The 19,280-nt window shown below is 53.1% G+C and overlaps 1 protein-coding gene across 1 annotated transcript in view; it reads left to right on the forward strand.

Annotated features, from left to right (window-relative positions):
* The window catches only part of slc4a2 (solute carrier family 4 member 2), a 51,857-nt gene that overhangs the window by 10,443 nt on the left and 22,134 nt on the right, over positions 1 to 19,280 (forward strand). The window contains 1 exon segment of the mRNA XM_062957340.1: positions 16,314 to 16,469. Within this exon segment, the coding sequence (XP_062813410.1) occupies positions 16,431 to 16,469 (39 nt within the window). The 5' untranslated portion in view covers positions 16,314 to 16,430.

Consider the following 19,280-nt stretch of genomic DNA (forward strand, 5'->3'; position numbering starts at 1 on the left):
AAGCTTGTTCTCTGCTGCTCTGGAGACAGGGACACAAGGAGGAAGGGGTTCAAACTCTAGGAAAAGAGATTCCACGTGAACATTAAAAGGTAAAGGTTTCCCCTGACTTTAAGTCCAGTCATGTCTGACTCTGGAGGTTGGTGCTCATCTCCATTTCTAAGCCAAAGAGCCGGCGTTGTCCGTAGACACCTCCAAGGTCATGTGGCCACTGGCATGACTGCATGGAGCGCCAGTGTTACCTTTCCACCAGAGCAGTACCTATTAATCTACTCACATTGGCATGTTTTCAAACTGCTAGGTTGGCAGAAGCTGGAGCTAACAGCGGGCGCTCACTCCGCTCCCAGGATTTGAACCTGCAACCTTTCGGTCTGCAAGTTCAGCAGCTCAGTGCTTTAACACACTTTGCCACTGGTGCTCCTAATGTTCCACGTGAACATTAGGAAGAAACAAGAACAGCTGTTAGTGCAGTGGTTCCCAACCCATGGGCCGCGGGACCTAAAATTGGGTCCATGAGACATTCAGGGAGAATTGTAGCCGGGGCCTGATCCTGGAGTTATTTGGGGTGCTGATTCAGAAAATGGCATTGGGTAGACCACACCAGCTCTAGATGGAGCCCACAGATGGCGTAGTGGACTAAGTGACTTGAAGGTTGGGCTGCTGACCTGAAGGCTGCCAGGTTCGAATCCCACCCGGGGAGAGCGAGGATGAGCTCCCTCTGTCAGCTCCAGCTCCATGCGGGGACATGAGAGAAGCCTCCCACAAGGACAGTAAAACATCAAAAACATCCGGGCAACGTCCCCTGGGCAACGTCCTTGCAGACGGCCAATTCTCTCACTCCAGAAGCGACTCAAGTTGCTCCTGACACGGAAAAAAAACCCAGCTCTAGATTATTAAATATAATCTGTGGGCAAGCAGGTGGCAACTACTGGACGGCATATGTTCTGTATTGGAAACTAGATCTGATGTGGTCCATCCAATGCAATTTTCTGAATTAGCACCCCAAAGAAACTAAAGTTGAACAAAAACTGATTCGTAACCCTTTTGGTACTCGTGTTGGAGAGTGGACCCTGGTCAAAGTGGTCCCGGGTCAAGAAAAGGTTGTGAACCACTGTACAGTTAGTGGAATCTGGTGCCGCCTGGGAATCCAGCAGAGTCTCCTTCTCTGGATGTTTTGGATGGCCATCTGTTGGGAGGGCTTGGATGCTGCCTTGCTGGGTTTGCACTGGGTGGCCTGTGGGTCTCCTCCATTCTGTGGCTTCTGGGTTGTTGTTTTTTTTTGTGAATATTTTTATTACATTACTATTAATTTGTTACAAAAAAAAAAGAAAAATCTTTACAATTCATATAATTAAGCCTTTTCCTTCCCCCGGTGTTCTACCCGTTGGGCTCCCATCACCTGAGTCCATTTCTTTATAGTCCAACCAGAACCTCATTTCTTCTGGTGGGGGTTGATTCCCATCTTCTCTCCTTAATGTTTCTTAAATAAATTTCTTCCATATACAGTAGAGTCTCACTTATCCAACACTCGCTTATCCAACGTTCTGGATTATCCAACGCATTTTTGTAGCCAATGTTTTCAATACATCGTGATATTTTGGTGCCAAATTTGTAAATACAGTAAATACTACCTAGCATTACTGCGTATGGAACTACTTTTTCTGTCAAATTTGTTGTATAACATGATGTTTTGGTGCTTAATTTGTAAAATGCCTCCTTATTATCCAACATATTCGCTTATCCAATGTTCTGCCGGCCCGTTTATGTTGGATAAGTGAGACTCTACTGTACTTTCAAAATCATTTTTCTTCCTTAGGCCTTTTTTGACATTTAAATTGCATGTTAATTTATCATTTATTGCTAATTTCCAAATTTCCTTGTACCAATCTTCTATTTTAATTTCCACCTCCCCTTTCAAATTTCTTGCTATTAATAACCTTGCAGCTGTTAGCAGCATTGTTACCAAATGCTTTTCATTTTCTTCTGGGGCTTCTGGGGTCTTCTGGCTGGGGGGGGGGGGGGGTGTATCTTTTTTGGGAGGGCTGTCTGTGTCCCCAGTTTCCATCCAGAACTGTTTTGTGTGTGTGTGTGTGTGTGTGTCTGGAGGGGGGGGGGGGGGTCCCAGCCCCTAATCGTCTGAGCCGGCTCAGGCCGGGCCAGTTGGGGCCCGTCCCTGGAATGTGACTTTGAGAGTTGCCGCAGAGTAAGTGGGACAGGGCTGTAATTAAGGCCCGTTTGGCCAGGCCAGCCGTTTACACACACACACACACACACCCGCTCCCCTCCACACAAGGGCCTTTTGTCTGGCGCTTAACACCCCGGGAGGGAGGTGTGCGTGTGAGCGAGGGTGTGAGTGCGAGTGGCGGCACACACACACACACACACACACACACACACACACACACACACACACACGTGGCTCTGGCGCAGGTGCCAGGTCCAGGCCAGTCGGGTCCCGCGACACAGGAGACAGCCGGTCCTGCAGGCACCCCTCTCCCTCGCCATCCTCAAGGTAGGAGGATACGCGTTTGGGGGGCTTGGGGTGCGGGTGAGAATCCTGTGGGGTGCCGGAGACACACCTTCCCTCAGGTGGGACCTCTAAAGGCCATCCAGTCCAGCCCCCTTGCTTCCAGGTGCTTAAGACCCCACTTTCCTTTAGCCTGGAGAGTCAGAAGGGACCTCTAAAGGCCATCCAGTCCAGCCCCCTTGCTTCCAGGTGCTTAAGACCCCAATTTCCCTCAGTCCTGGTGTATCCTAGAGTCAGAAGGGACCTCTAAAGGCCATCTAGTCCAGCCCCCTTGCTTCCAGGTGCTTAAGACCCCACTTTCCTTTAGCCTGGAGAGTCAGAAGGGACCTCTAAAGGCCATCCAGTCCAGCCCCCTTGCTTCCAGGTGCTTAAGACCCCACTTTCCTTTAGCCTGGAGAGTCAGAAGGGACCTCTAAAGGCCATCCAGTCCAGCCCCCTTGCTTCCAGGTGCTTAAGACCCCAATTTCCTTTAGCCTGGAGAGTCAGAAGGGACCTCTAAAGGCCATCTAGTCCAGCCCCCTTGCTTCCAGGTGCTTAAGACCCCAATTTCCCTCAGTCCTGGTGTATCCTAGAGTCAGAAGGGACCTCTAAAGGCCATCTAGTCCAGCCCCCTTGCTTCCAGGTGCTTAAGACCCCAATTTCCCTCAGTCCTGGTGTATCCTAGAGTCAGAAGGGACCTCTAAAGGCCATCTAGTCCAGCCCCCTTGCTTCCAGGTGCTTAAGACCCCAATTTCCCTCAGTCCTGGTGTATCCTAGAGTCAGAAGGGACCTCTAAAGGCCATCTAGTCCAGCCCCCTTGCTTCCAGGTGCTTAAGACCCCACTTTCCTTTAGCCTGGAGAGTCAGAAGGGACCTCTAAAGGCCATCCAGTCCAGCCCCCTTGCTTCCAGGTGCTTAAGACCCCACTTTCCTTTAGCCTGGAGAGTCAGAAGGGACCTCTAAAGGCCATCCAGTCCAGCCCCCTTGCTTCCAGGTGCTTAAGACCCCACTTTCCTTTAGCCTGGAGAGTCAGAAGGGACCTCTAAAGGCCATCCAGTCCAGCCCCCTTGCTTCCAGGTGCTTAAGACCCCAATTTCCTTTAGCCTGGAGAGTCAGAAGGGACCTCTAAAGGCCATCTAGTCCAGCCCCCTTGCTTCCAGGTGCTTAAGACCCCAATTTCCCTCAGTCCTGGTGTATCCTAGAGTCAGAAGGGACCTCTAAAGGCCATCTAGTCCAGCCCCCTTGCTTCCAGGTGCTTAAGACCCCAATTTCCCTCAGTCCTGGTGTATCCTAGAGTCAGAAGGGACCTCTAAAGGCCATCTAGTCCAGCCCCCTTGCTTCCAGGTGCTTAAGACCCCACTTTCCTTTAGCCTGGAGAGTCAGAAGGGACCTCTAAAGGCCATCCAGTCCAGCCCCCTTGCTTCCAGGTGCTTAAGACCCCACTTTCCTTTAGCCTGGAGAGTCAGAAGGGACCTCTAAAGGCCATCCAGTCCAGCCCCCTTTCTTCCAGGTGCTTAAGACCCCACTTTCCTTTAGCCTGGAGAGTCAGAAGGGACCTCTAAAGGCCATCTAGTCCAGCCCCCTTGCTTCCAGGTGCTTAAGACCCCACTTTCCCTCAGTCCTGGTGTATCCTAGAGTCAGAAGGGACCTCTAAAGGCCATCTAGTCCAGCCCCCTTGCTTCCAGGTGCTTAAGACCCCAATTTCCCTCAGTCCTGGTGTATCCTAGAGTCAGAAGGGACCTCTAAAGGCCATCTAGTCCAGCCCCCTTGCTTCCAGGTGCTTAAGACCCCACTTTCCTTTAGCCTGGAGAGTCAGAAGGGACCTCTAAAGGCCATCCAGTCCAGCCCCCTTGCTTCCAGGTGCTTAAGACCCCACTTTCCTTTAGCCTGGAGAGTCAGAAGGGACCTCTAAAGGCCATCCAGTCCAGCCCCCTTGCTTCCAGGTGCTTAAGACCCCACTTTCCTTTAGCCTGGAGAGTCAGAAGGGACCTCTAAAGGCCATCTAGTCCAGCCCCCTTGCTTCCAGGTGCTTAAGACCCCAATTTCCCTCAGTCCTGGTGTATCCTAGAGTCAGAAGGGACCTCTAAAGGCCATCTAGTCCAGCCCCCTTGCTTCCAGGTGCTTAAGACCCCACTTTCCTTTAGCCTGGAGAGTCAGAAGGGACCTCTAAAGGCCATCCAGTCCAGCCCCCTTGCTTCCAGGTGCTTAAGACCCCACTTTCCTTTAGCCTGGAGAGTCAGAAGGGACCTCTAAAGGCCATCCAGTCCAGCCCCCTTGCTTCCAGGTGCTTAAGACCCCACTTTCCTTTAGCCTGGAGAGTCAGAAGGGACCTCTAAAGGCCATCCAGTCCAGCCCCCTTGCTTCCAGGTGCTTAAGACCCCACTTTCCTTTAGCCTGGAGAGTCAGAAGGGACCTCTAAAGGCCATCTAGTCCAGCCCCCTTGCTTCCAGGTGCTTAAGACCCCAATTTCCCTCAGTCCTGGTGTATCCTAGAGTCAGAAGGGACCTCTAAAGGCCATCTAGTCCAGCCCCCTTGCTTCCAGGTGCTTAAGACCCCAATTTCCCTCAGTCCTGGTGTATCCTAGAGTCAGAAGGGACCTCTAAAGGCCATCTAGTCCAGCCCCCTTGCTTCCAGGTGCTTAAGACCCCACTTTCCTTTAGCCTGGAGAGTCAGAAGGGACCTCTAAAGGCCATCTAGTCCAGCCCCCTTGCTTCCAGGTGCTTAAGACCCCACTTTCCTTTAGCCTGGAGAGTCAGAAGGGACCTCTAAAGGCCATCCAGTCCAGCCCCCTTGCTTCCAGGTGCTTAAGACCCCAATTTCCCTCAGTCCTGGTGTATCCTAGAGTCAGAAGGGACCTCTAAAGGCCATCTAGTCCAGCCCCCTTGCTTCCAGGTGCTTAAGACCCCAATTTCCCTCAGTCCTGGTGTATCCTAGAGTCAGAAGGGACCTCTAAAGGCCATCCAGTCCAGCCCCCTTGCTTCCAGGTGCTTAAGACCCCAATTTCCCTCAGTCCTGGTGTATCCTAGAGTCAGAAGGGACCTCTAAAGGCCATCTAGTCCAGCCCCCTTGCTTCCAGGTGCTTAAGACCCCACTTTCCCTCAGTCCTGGTGTATCCTAGAGTCAGAAGGGACCTCTAAAGGCCATCTAGTCCAGCCCCCTTGCTTCCAGGTGCTTAAGACCCCACTTTCCTTTAGCCTGGAGAGTCAGAAGGGACCTCTAAAGGCCATCTAGTCCAGCCCCCTTGCTTCCAGGTGCTTAAGACCCCACTTTCCTTTAGCCTGGAGAGTCAGAAGGGACCTCTAAAGGCCATCTAGTCCAGCCCCCTTGCTTCCAGGTGCTTAAGACCCCACTTTCCTTTAGCCTGGAGAGTCAGAAGGGACCTCTAAAGGCCATCCAGTCCAGCCCCCTTTCTTCCAGGTGCTTAAGACCCCACTTTCCTTTAGCCTGGAGAGTCAGAAGGGACCTCTAAAGGCCATCTAGTCCAGCCCCCTTGCTTCCAGGTGCTTAAGACCCCACTTTCCTTTAGCCTGGAGAGTCAGAAGGGACCTCTAAAGGCCATCCAGTCCAGCCCCCTTTCTTCCAGGTGCTTAAGACCCCACTTTCCTTTAGCCTGGAGAGTCAGAAGGGACCTCTAAAGGCCATCTAGTCCAGCCCCCTTGCTTCCAGGTGCTTAAGACCCCACTTTCCTTTAGCCTGGAGAGTCAGAAGGGACCTCTAAAGGCCATCCAGTCCAGCCCCCTTTCTTCCAGGTGCTTAAGACCCCACTTTCCTTTAGCCTGGAGAGTCAGAAGGGACCTCTAAAGGCCATCTAGTCCAGCCCCCTTGCTTCCAGGTGCTTAAGACCCCACTTTCCTTTAGCCTGGAGAGTCAGAAGGGACCTCTAAAGGCCATCTAGTCCAGCCCCCTTGCTTCCAGGTGCTTAAGACCCCACTTTCCTTTAGCCTGGAGAGTCAGAAGGGACCTCTAAAGGCCATCCAGTCCAGCCCCCTTGCTTCCAGGTGCTTAAGACCCCACTTTCCTTTAGCCTGGAGAGTCAGAAGGGACCTCTAAAGGCCATCCAGTCCAGCCCCCTTTCTTCCAGGTGCTTAAGACCCCACTTTCCTTTAGCCTGGAGAGTCAGAAGGGACCTCTAAAGGCCATCTAGTCCAGCCCCCTTGCTTCCAGGTGCTTAAGACCCCACTTTCCTTTAGCCTGGAGAGTCAGAAGGGACCTCTAAAGGCCATCTAGTCCAGCCCCCTTGCTTCCAGGTGCTTAAGACCCCACTTTCCTTTAGCCTGGAGAGTCAGAAGGGACCTCTAAAGGCCATCCAGTCCAGCCCCCTTTCTTCCAGGTGCTTAAGACCCCACTTTCCTTTAGCCTGGAGAGTCAGAAGGGACCTCTAAAGGCCATCTAGTCCAGCCCCCTTGCTTCCAGGTGCTTAAGACCCCACTTTCCTTTAGCCTGGAGAGTCAGAAGGGACCTCTAAAGGCCATCTAGTCCAGCCCCCTTGCTTCCAGGTGCTTAAGACCCCACTTTCCTTTAGCCTGGAGAGTCAGAAGGGACCTCTAAAGGCCATCTAGTCCAGCCCCCTTGCTTCCAGGTGCTTAAGACCCCAATTTCCCTCAGTCCTGGTGTATCCTAGAGTCAGAAGGGACCTCTAAAGGCCATCTAGTCCAGCCCCCTTGCTTCCAGGTGCTTAAGACCCCACTTTCCCTCAGTCCTGGTGTATCCTAGAGTCAGAAGGGACCTCTAAAGGCCATCTAGTCCAGCCCCCTTGCTTCCAGGTGCTTAAGACCCCACTTTCCCTCAGTCCTGGTGTATCCTAGAGTCAGAAGGGACCTCTAAAGGCCATCTAGTCCAGCCCCCTTGCTTCCAGGTGCTTAAGACCCCACTTTCCTTTAGCCTGGAGAGTCAGAAGGGACCTCTAAAGGCCATCTAGTCCAGCCCCCTTGCTTCCAGGTGCTTAAGACCCCACTTTCCTTTAGCCTGGAGAGTCAGAAGGGACCTCTAAAGGCCATCCAGTCCAGCCCCCTTGCTTCCAGGTGCTTAAGACCCCACTTTCCTTTAGCCTGGAGAGTCAGAAGGGACCTCTAAAGGCCATCTAGTCCAGCCCCCTTGCTTCCAGGTGCTTAAGACCCCACTTTCCTTTAGCCTGGAGAGTCAGAAGGGACCTCTAAAGGCCATCCAGTCCAGCCCCCTTGCTTCCAGGTGCTTAAGACCCCACTTTCCTTTAGCCTGGAGAGTCAGAAGGGACCTCTAAAGGCCATCCAGTCCAGCCCCCTTGCTTCCAGGTGCTTAAGACCCCACTTTCCTTTAGCCTGGAGAGTCAGAAGGGACCTCTAAAGGCCATCTAGTCCAGCCCCCTTGCTTCCAGGTGCTTAAGACCCCAATTTCCCTCAGTCCTGGTGTATCCTAGAGTCAGAAGGGACCTCTAAAGGCCATCTAGTCCAGCCCCCTTCTTCCTGCCAGGCAGGAAGACACCGTCCAAGCCCTCCCAGCAGATGTCCATTCAGCCGTAGACTTATTTATTCATGATCGTGTCTGGAGCGACTTGAGAAACTGCACGTTGTTTCTGGGGTGCGAGAATTGGCTGTCTACAGAGACGTTGCCCAGGGGTCGCCTGGGATGTGGGAGGCTTCCCTCACGTCCCTGCATGGGAAACTGGAGCTGACAGACGGGAGCTCACCCCGTCTCCTGGATTCGAACCACCAACCTTTAGGCCAGCAGCTCAGCCAGCACAAGGCTGTAATCCATTGTGCCATAGATACGATAGAGAGATAGTGAGGAGGGACCTCTAAGGGCCATCTAGTCCATCCTGCATCTTTCTGCCAGGCACCATCCAAGCCCTCCCAGCAGATGTCCATTCAGCCGTAGATTTATTTATTCATGATCGTGTCAAGAGCGACTTGAGAAACTGCACGTTGATTCTGGGGTGCGAGAATTGGCCGCCTACAGAGACGTTGCCCAGGGGTCTCCTGGGACGTGGGAGGCTTCTCTCATGTCCCAGCTGACAGACGGGAGCTCACCCCGTCTCCCGGATCCGAACCACCAACCTTCAGGCCAGCAGCTCAGCCAGCACAAGGCTGTAATCCATTGTGCCATAGATAGGATAGAGAGATAGTGAGAAGGTACGTCTAAAGACCATCTAGTCCAAACCCTCTCGTGATTCTTGTGTGATTCTGCACCAGGCAAGGGCAAAGTTTGGGGTTCCCTTGGGGGGGTGTTTTGGACTTCAACTCCCACCATTCCTGGGCTCAGGCCCCTTCCTTTCCGCTTAAGCGGCCGAGCGGGGAAAGGAAAGGGCCTGAGCCCAGGAATGGTGGGAGTTGAAGTCCAAAACACCCCAAAAGAAACTCCAAAGTTTGCCCATATTTATTCTGCACTCTGCACATGCTTAAGGAAGGGCTGGGGAGGGGAGGGGGCACCGGGGACCCCCTCCCTGCCCCTCGCGTCCCGTCCCGTGAGAACTGGGTCCAGGGCAGCTTCTCAGCCCGGCTTTCCACCGGAACAATCCGGAGTTTGTTTACGAGTCCATAATCCGCAGGAGACCCCCCCCCCTCCCCTCCTTGCCCCCTCCTTGCACTCTGTCTGGGATTAAGCCAAGGAATGTACTTATTCAGAGTTGTGGGGAAAGGGGGGGGGACAAAGAAGGGAAAGAGCCCCCAAGACCCTCAATCACCCCCCCTTTTTTTCAGCTGTTTAGGAGAAGTCTATTTTTGGGGAGGGGTCCAATCCATCCCTATGGTTCGGTGAGTCTCTTACAGACTTGGGATGGGCAAGGAAGGCGAAGACCCCTCCCCAAACATTTCCAAAAGAAACCCTACTTGGGGGGGGGGGGGGGTTAAGGTTCGGTCAAAGGAGGGGAGGCGGAAAGAGCCCCCCAAGACCCTCAATCACCACCCGCCTTTTCAGCTGTTTAGAAGTCTATTTTTGGGGAGGGGTCCAATCCATCCCTATGGTTCGGTGAGTCTCTTACAGACTTGGGATGGGCAAGGAAGGCGAAGACCCCTCCCCAAACATTTCCAAAAGAAACCCTACTTGGGGGGGGGGGTTAAGGTTCGGTCAAAGGAGGGGAGGCGGAAAGAGCCCCCCAAGACCCTCAATCACCACCCGCCTTTTCAGCTGTTTAGAAGTCTATTTTTGGGGAGGGGTCCAATCCATCTTATGGTTCGGTGAGTCTCTTACAGACTTGGGATGGGCAAGGAAGGCGAAGACCCCTCCCCAAATCTTTCCAAGAGAAACCCTATTTGGGGGGGGGGGTAAAGGTTCAGTCAAAGGAGGGGAGGGGGAAAGAGCCCCCAAGACCCTCAACCTGCCCCCCACCTTTCAGCTGGGTCTGTTTAGAAGAAGCCTACTTTTGGGGAATTCTGCAGAAGAGAGAACTAATTCTGCAGAATGTTTTTTCCCATGTCTGGAACGACTTGAGAAAGTGCAAGTCAGGGTTGTTGCGTGTTTTCTGGGCTGTCTGGCCATGTTCCAGAAGCATTCTCTCCTGACGCTTTGCCCACATCCATGACAGTGTTGGGAATCTATGAGCGGTTATATTGTTGTGTCTGGGCTTTGCCCTATGTAAGCCGCCCCGAGTCCCTTCGGGGAGATGGGGCGGGGTATAAGAATTAATTTATTATTATTATTATTAGCCTCAAAAAATAACCCTCTTTCAGGGGTGATTCCTCAAAAATACAGCAGATTGGCAGAAGCACGCTTCACAAGAAGCAGAAACTTAGGTGTGGTGAGGTTGGAGAAGCTCTTCTTTCTTAGGATGGCAAAGGATTGCAAAGTCTCCTTGAAAGTTCAAAAAGCATTTATTGAGGTAAAAAGAAATCCATTGGGGATAGAAAAGTTCTTGGAGCTAACTAGCTCTCTAAGCTAGCATCTAAGGTTGGTAAGAAGGTGAAAAATAACAAACAGCTAAATAGCTACATTTTGTAAGGAGAGTGGCAAAATGTGTCCTTCTTAGAGTGAAGACAAAGGAGGAAGAGTCCCTCTGGGGAGATGGTGGCAGGGTATAAAAATAAAATTATTATTATTTTATTATGACACAGCAAACAAGATAGATATGCTGGATTTCATATCACAAAACCACAAGTCGAACTCTTCCCAAGTGTCTAGGACTGTGTGATGTATTTTCGGATGATGCGCTCAGATCCCAGCAGGGTGGCCTTTTGCAGTTGGCAGATCGTAATTTTGTCAATGTCTATTGTTTCCAAATGCCGGCTGAGATCTTTTGGCACGGCACCCAGTGTGCCCATCACCACCGGGACCACCTGCACTGGTTTCTGCCAGAGTCTTTGAAGTTCAATCTTGAGGTCCTGATAGCGGCTGAGTTTTTCCTGTTGTTTTTCGTCAATGCGACTGTCACCTGGGATGGCGACATCAATGATCCAAACCTTGTTCTTTTCCACAACTGTGATGTCTGGTGTGTTGTGTTCCAGAACTTTGTCAGTCTGGATTTGAAAGTCCCACAGTATCTTTGCATGCTCATTTTCCAATATTTTTGCAGGTTTGTGATCCCATCAGTTCTTTGCTGCTGGCAGGTGGTACTTGAGGCATAAGTTCCAATGAATCATTTGGGCCACATGGTTGTGCCTCTGTTTATAGTCTGTCTGTGTGATTTTCTTACAGCAGCTGAGGATATGATCTATTATTATTATTATTATTATTATTATTATTATTATTATTATTATTAAGAGGTATGGCTACTGGCCACATGGTCCGAGCCTTTTTGGGGCAATTAACATTCCAGTCTAATAGAGGAAGTTATTTCATCCCTGAAGGATCACATTGCTAAAACAACAAGGTGAGGGGAGTGGATGTAAAGAGGAAAGCAACAGAGGGAAATCAGCAAAAACCTATCTAGGCATACATGGAATATCGAGAGAGGTTACCCTCATTCTAACCTATCCACTACATAGCTAATAGAGACTTGTGTAGTCCAGGATGATATCCAACAGGCAGGCATCCTCAGAGGTTGTGAGGTATACCTTTGAGGATGCCTGCCATAGATGTGGGGGAAACGTCAGGAGAGAATGCTTCTGGAACATGGCCAGACAGCCCGGAAAAACACGCAACAACCGTATGATTCTGGCCATGAAAGCCTTTAACAACACAAAGTGCAAGTTGCTTCTGGTGCAAGAGAATTGGCCGTCTGCAAGGACGTTGCCCAGGGGACGCTGCCCGGATATTTTGATGTTTTCCCATCCCTGTGGGAGGGAGGCTTCTCTCATGCCCCAACATGTTCTGCAGGATGAGCTTTAGGTGAAGGAACTGCTCTGTATTGAAAAGGCACCGTTACCTAAACTTCCCATACACTGAGAAATAAGCAGGCTAAGCAATCTGAGATATTGTAGGGTAGACTTAATACAGTGGAAAGATTAGTGCCCCCCCCCACACACACACATTGCCAGTTCTGACATCCAAGTGCAATTGGCAGAATTGCCACAGTGCAATTTAAGCACCTGCAAATGTGTTTGAGGGGCATATTTAATGACAATCCCACACTTGAGGAGGATTCTAGTCACTAAAATGGGGACATGTTGTATTTCACTCTTTTGTCCTACAACCGCTTTTGATTGTCTTTAGAGCAGCAGCATTTCTCAACCTGGGGGTTGGGACCCTTGGGGGGGGGCGCAAGGGAGGTGTCAGAAGGGTCGCCAAAGACCACCAGAAAACACATATTTCTGATGATCTCAGGAACCCAAATCCCTCCAGTATGTTCAGTTGGTCATGAAGGTTCTGTGTGGGAAGTTTGGCCCCAATTCCATTGTTGGTGTGGTTCAGTGGGAACTATAAATCCCAGCAACTACAACTCCCAAATGTCAAGTTCTGTTTTCCCCAAACTCCACCAGTGTTCACATTTGGGCCTATTGAGTATTTGGGCCAAGTTTGGTCCAGATCCAGCATTGTTTGAGTCCCCTGTGCTCTTGGGACGTAGGTGAACTACAACTCCCAAACTCAAGGGCAATGCCCACCAAACCCTTCCAGTATTTCCTGTTGGTCGTGGGAGTTCTGTGTTGTTTGGGAGGGGTCCTTCCTCCCTCCAAAGCCCAAGGTCTGAAGGATGGGGGGGGCAGGGGCAGGGGGCTTTCTGTGAGCCCTGCAGGTGGGTTTCTTTTTTTGGGGGGGGGTCTCCTTTCTTGGGGGTTCCAAAGCCAAGGCCGGGCCCTTGTTGGCTGAGAGTGGGCTGAGCAAGCGCCTCCCTTTCCTCCTCCTCGTGAGGAAGAGTCACCCTCCCCAACTTCCCCCCTTCCTCTCCTATGGCCTGCCCTTCACGAGGGGGGGCCTTAAAGCCTGGCAGAGAGACAGGCAGGCAGGGGCCCTCCGCCCTCCGCCCCACGGCTCTGGGGTCCCCCGAGGTGAGTCCGCTGCAAGGGAGGAGGGCGCCTGAGGTGGTGGGTGGGTGGGTGGGCAGGACGCACTCTGCACATGCTCAGAACCACTCTTTCCATCTTGGGTGGAGGCTGGGGCCAGGAAGAAAAAAAAAGGGGGGGGGGCTCTTCTCTGCATTCTGACAGCCTCCCCTTCAGCCCTGACAAGAGAGTAGGGCAAGTATGGGCAAAGCCAGGCCCAGGGGCCGGATGTGGCCCTTGGGGCTCTTTCCTCAGGCCCTCCTCTCTCTCTCTTTCTCACCATCCTATCCTTCCTCCCTTCTCTCTTTCCTTCCTCCTTCCCTTCCTTTCTCCCCCCTCCTTCGTTCCCTACTTTTCATCCTTCCTTCCTTTCCTTTCTCCCTTTTTCACCTTCCTTCCTTCCTTCCTTCCTTCCTTCCTTCCTTCCTTCCTTCCTTCCTTCCATCCATCCATCCATCCATCCATCCACCCTTTCATCCTTCCTCCTTCTGTCATTCCTCCCCTCCCTCTTTCTCCTTCCACCCTTCCCTTTTGTCCTTCCTTCCCTCTTTCCTCCCTGTCTCCCTTTCTCTCTCTCTCTCTCTCTCTCCTTCCTTCCTTCCTTCCTTAATCATAGAATCATAGAATAGTAGAGTTGGAAGAGACCTCATGGGCCATCCAGTCCAACCCCATTCTGCCAAGAAGCAGGAAATCGCATTCAAAGCACCCCCAACAGATGGCCATCCAGCCTCTGTTTAAAAGCCTCCAAAGAAGGAGCCTCCACCACAGTCCAGGGGAGAGAGTTCCACTGCTGAACAGCCCTTCTCACAGTGAGGAAGTTCTTCCTGATGTTCAGGTGGAATCTCCTTCCCTGTAGTTTGAAGCCATTGTTCCCTTGCGTCCTAGTCTGCAGGGCAGCAGAAAGGAAGCCTCCTCCCTATGACTTCCCTTCACATATTTGTACATGGCTCTCATGTCTCCTCTCAGCCTTCTCTTCTGCAGGCTAAACATGCCCAGCTCTTTAAGCCGCTCCTCATAGGGCTTGTTCTCCAGACCCTTAATCATTTTAGTCGCCCTCCTCTGGACACATTCCTTCCTTCCCTTTTCCCCTTCCTTCCTTTACTTTTTCCTTCCTTCCACCCTTTCATCCTTCCTTCCTTCCCTCTTTCTCCTTCGATCCCTCCTTTCCTCCCTTTCACTCTTCTTCCTTCTCTCTTTCCTTCCTTCCTCCATTCCTTCCTTCCTTCCATCCATCACCACGAAGCCAGTCCTCCTCGCAGGGAGAGTTATCCTGCAGCCCCCCCCCCCCCCAAGTTATAAAGTTTTCCGATGCCTGGAGGAGGGTCTCCTCTGCCACTTCCTCTACGGCAGGCTTGGGGGGAGTGGGGGGCTTTAGGGCCGGCCCCCAAGTGCTGCGTTCTGTGTGTGTGTGTGTGTGTGTGTGTGTGTGTGCAAAGGGAGTGCCTTGCCCAGAGAGTCCGGATGGGGCCGGCTGCCCTGATATTGGGGCCCGATCCCCCTCCGCGAGGAGCATTGCTCTTGGCCGCGGCTCCGGGGCTCTGTGGCCAAGACAAACCTGGCCAAGGCCTTGCGCCCCAGCGGGCGGGGGGGGGGAGGACTTTGCCTGCCCCCTCCCTCCCTCCCTCCCCCTTGCAGGAATCTTCTGGGGGGCAGGATGGCGTATTCAATCCCTGGCCATTGCAGCCCCATGTGTGTGTGTGTGTGGGGGGTCTCCCTTGTGCAGGGCCCCCATCCCGCCAGGGGCATGCTGTTGGGGGGCACGTGAGCAGTGGTGGCTCTGGCTTCTTTCCCCTGGCATTCCCTGGGGCAGATCCCATTGAAACACCCCTGGGGTCGCCCCTGCAGCCACTTGAGGCCGGAAGAGAGGTCGCACGGAGGGGCAGTCGGGGGCCATCCCGCTGGACTTCCTCTGGACAGCGGCCGCTTTGGCCTGACTTCAGGGACAGGGTCACGCCAAACACAACAGCAGCAGCAACAAAACTTTATGTATATCCCATCCATCCTATAGCAGTTTTTTTTGTGTAAGGAGCAACTTGAGTCACTTCTGGAGTGAGAGAATTGGCCGTCTGCAAGGATGTTGCCATGGGGACATTGCTCGGATGTTTTGATGTTTTTGCCATCCTTGTGGGAAGGTTCTCTCATGTCCCCACGTGGAGCTGGAGTTGAGAGAGGGAGCTCATCCGCACTCTCCCCGGGTGGGATTCGAACCTGGCAGAGCTTCAGGTCAGCAACCCAACCTTCAAGTCACGAGGCTTTAATCCACTACGCCACCGGGGGCTCCATCATACAGCAGTGATTTAGCAGCACTTGCACCATGTTTCCATTTGGCCTGATGCATCTGTGGCTGGCCTCTTCAGAGGATCTGATGGGAGCACAGCAAGTGTGGGATAATATCCCGGGTGGGAGGGAAGAACCAATGCCCGTTAAACAGGTGTGAGGGGTTGAATTATCAAGCTCGAGTTGCAAGTGTTGAGTGGGATTCGCCCATTAGCGCGTAAGTAAACCCTGAAGATTGCAAGCTTTCAGCCCCTAAAGTCATGCCGTGCAAGAAATAAACATGGAATGTGTGTGCCATTGACAATTGGAACGGCCTTGGTGTACGACTGAGTCATGTGATTTTAATGTTTATATTAAGTGCTTTTAATTCTATGTCTTCCTATTTAAATGTTGTTTATGTCTTACGTTTAATGGTCTTATTGATTTTAATGCATAGTTATATATTTTTTTGTTTACATTTTATTATTTGGATTTATATGTCCATTAGGCATTGCATTTTTCCATTATTATGAATCATAGAATCATAGAATAGTAGAGTTGGAAGAGACCACATGGGCCATCTAGTCCAACCCCATTCTGCCAAGAAGCAGGAAATCGCATTCAAAGCACCCCCGACAGATGGCCATCCAGCCTCTGCTTCAAAGCCTCCAAAGAAGGAGCCTCCACCATGGCCCGGGGCAGAGAGTTCCACTGGTGAACAGCCCTTCTCACAGTGAGGAAGTTCTTCCTGATGTTCAGGTGGAATCTCCTTTCCTGTAGTTTGAAGCCATTGTTCCGTGTCCTAGTCTGCAGGGCAGCAGAAAACAAGCTTGCTCCCTCCTCCCTAGGACTTCCCTTCACGTATTTGTACATATGCTTTGAGTCCTGCCAGGGGTGAGAACAGCAGTATATAAATACGGTGCATAAATAAATAAATGGGGAGGAGGGGGGTTGGGTGTCTGACCAAAGCAGGCCATTCCATCCCACCCCACCCCCCTTTTGTGGGTCTTTGCAGGGTTGGATTCCACCTGTGGGTCATTCAAGGGCATGACCTCACGGTCAGTGTGCCGATGACACCCCTCTCTTTCCCTTGGTCATCTCCCATCAAGCCAGGACTACTACTCATGGGTTGGTTGGTCATCTGAGGCTGAATCCTCCAAGGTGTGGACTTTGTGTCCCCTCAACCTTTGCTCATGGCTTCCTCTTCTCCCCCCCCCCTTTTTGCAGGTTATGCTGCCCCCTCCTCGCCCTCTGAGCCCCCGGGAGAAGGAGAAGGGATAGCCAGAGCCAGACCCTGCTGACCCTCCGCCCGTCCTTCCGTCCGTCCGTCTTCCCCTGCAGACCATGGAGCTCCACCACATCATCTCCTCCGCCTTCGAGGGGGTGAGTGGCACGATTATGGAGGGGCACCTTGAGGAGGAGGATTGGGGGTCCCTTCAGGGCTGTGCAAATGGGGGGCAGGAGGATAGAGCAGGTGGGGAGGGGGCTGTGGGTGCTTCATCCCAGTCTGGCCAAGAAAGAAAACAAAGGCTGTAGTCTCCCTGCAGGAGGGAGGAGGAGGAGGAGGAGGAGGAGGAGGACACCTGATAGGCCTGCTGGCCCTGGACGGTGTTTGCTTGGCTCAGATCCGGACCCACGGAGAAGCCCCTGCTGAGCCCCTGCTCCCCAACTGTGGGTGGAGGCTCCGCTTTCACTTGCAAGGCTGGCGCTGGGTCAGATTGGGGGTCGGGGGGGGGGGGGGGGCAGGATGGACACGTAACCCTCCTCCCCTCCCCCCAAAACAGTCTCGAAGGTTTCATATCAAAACATAAATATATAGAAGCACCAAACAAAACACACGCGAGGGCCCCACGGATAACGGGAACCTGACTGCGGGGACCCAGTATCCGTGGGATGAGGGAGGCACGTACAAAGGGATTGGGTGGGTGCCGAGGGCAGGCCTGTAGCCGGGGGGGGGGGGGGGGGGGGGGTTAGGGGTTCAACCCCCCCCCCCCCCCCCCCCCGAAATGTTTCATTTAAAAAATAAAACCTGGTTTACTCATGAATTTTAACTGGCTAACCAAATCCCCATACTAAGTCTATGAGACGTAAAAAAGAGTCCCTCCAGGCACTATCTCAAGCAGATATTGACAGGTCTGTAGCTGGATGGGGGGTTAGGGGTTCAACCCTCCCCCCCCCAAATTTCAAAACCCTCCCCAAATTTTTTTTCTGGCTACGGCCCTGGCCGAGGGGGACCCAAGGGCGGCCTGCAGAGACCCTCGGAACCCACGGGGGAGTTGGAGGACACACAGGGTCCTTGGGGCAAAGGTGAAATGACTGAGACTGGGAACATACTTCAGAGAGATGGACGTGCCCCTTCTTCACCCCCCAAACAGAGGATGTGAGGCTGGATGGCCCCTGGGGGACCCTTGGCCGGAGCCACCTTGAGGGCTGGCTGGCGTGGGGCTGGGGTCCCCTTTCCCTGGGGAGCGGTGCCCCTGCCGGCCCCAGCACCCCACCCGCCTGCATTGGCCAAAGGTCAGGGGTACTCCAGGGGACATCTTGCCCGGCCCCCTTTGCCTGGCGGCCATGCCCCCCCTCCATAAATAGGAAGAGACTCCTGGCACCCCCACCCACCCACCCACCCCCCCGCCCTGTGAAGAAGCCGCTGTTTTCTGCCTCTTCCCCGTTGGCTGCTCTCGGGGTTAATGATCAACCCTTTGTGGCCGCCATTGGCGCTTGGCGCCCTCCTGACCCAGGAAGGAAGGAAGGAAGGAAGGAAGGAAGGAAGGAAGGAAGGAAGGAAGGAAGGAAGGAAGGCTGTCGGAAAGCGGCCCCGTTCCCTCCTTGCGGCCTGAACCCCCTTCCACTGCCAGCCATGGACTTCTTGTTTCAGGTAACTCCCAGGCTGTGACCCCCTCCCCCTTGTATTCCTCATTCTGGACCTTGTACATGGGATCCAGGGGTGGGACAGGGGTCTCCTTCCTGAGGCCCACCCTTGGTGGAACAGGTGTTTCCAGGGGAGCCCCCCCTTCCTGCCCTTTGGAGCCTCCGCAAGGTGCCATTCGGCCCGGGTCACAGGATTCTAGAGGGGGAGGAGACCACAGGGCCACCCGGTCCAGCCCCCCTGCTTCCTAGACAAAGGGGGGGACGGGACGGCTCCAGTTTCAGAAGCTGAAGACCTCTGCGGCAGGGACCCTCAAAGCGCACTCTCCGCCTAGAATCCTAGAGTTGGAAGAGGCCTCGTGGGACACCCAATCCAACCCCATTCTGCTAAGAAGCAGGAAAATTGCCTTCAAAGCAGATGGCCACCCAGCCTGTTCTTCAAAGCCTCCAAGGAGGACCCTCCCTCCTCCGCACTCCCTCCCTCCCTCCCTCCCTCCCTCCGGGGCAGAGAGAGAGAGAGAGAGGGGGGGGGGGTCCCACTGCTGAACATCTCTCTCTCACAGTGGGGAAGTTCTTCCTCACGTTCAGGTGGAACCTCCTTCCTTTCCTGTCATTTGAGGCCATTCCTCCATTGCGTCCTGGTCTCCTTCCTTCCCTTCACTCCTTGATCCCTGGCCCTCATCCTGTCTCCTCCCTCTCAGCCTTCTCTCCTGCAGGCTCAACAGGCCCAGTTCTTTCAGCCACTCCTCATGGGGATTCTTGTTCTCCAGGCCCTTGATCCTTTGAGTCGCCCTCTCCCTCCAGCTTAAGAGTCAACGTCTCCCTTACACCTGCTCAGGGGCACGCCGCCACCACCCCCCCCTGTCCCTGGCCCTGAGGGTGACAGCGTCCACACTGTCAGATGGATGTAGCTAGATGCCACTCTCACTGCCCTGCCTCAGTGCTCACTCGGGGGCCCCGCTGGGGGTGGAGACACGCAGTGAAGCTGCAACCCCCAGGAGAAGCATAGCCTTGATCAGGGCCGTAGCCAGAAAAAAAATTTGGGAGGGGTTTTGAAAATTTCGGGGGGGGGGGGTTGAACCCTTAGCACACACCCCTCCCCGCTACAAACCTGTCAATATCTGCTTGGGATCGTGCCTGGAAGGCACTTAATGTTTTGCATCTCATAGACTTAGCATGGGGATTTGGTTAACCAGTTAAAATTCATGAGTAAACCAAGTTTTTTTTATAACCTGAAAAATTTCGGGGGGGTGGGGGTGGGGGTTGAACCCCTAAAACCACCCCCTCACTACAGGCCTGGTCTTGATCCAGGCCAGCCAAACTGGGATC

This window comes from Anolis carolinensis, chromosome 6 (assembly GCF_035594765.1).
Source record: "Anolis carolinensis isolate JA03-04 chromosome 6, rAnoCar3.1.pri, whole genome shotgun sequence".
Taxonomy (NCBI): Eukaryota; Metazoa; Chordata; class Lepidosauria; order Squamata; family Dactyloidae; genus Anolis; species Anolis carolinensis.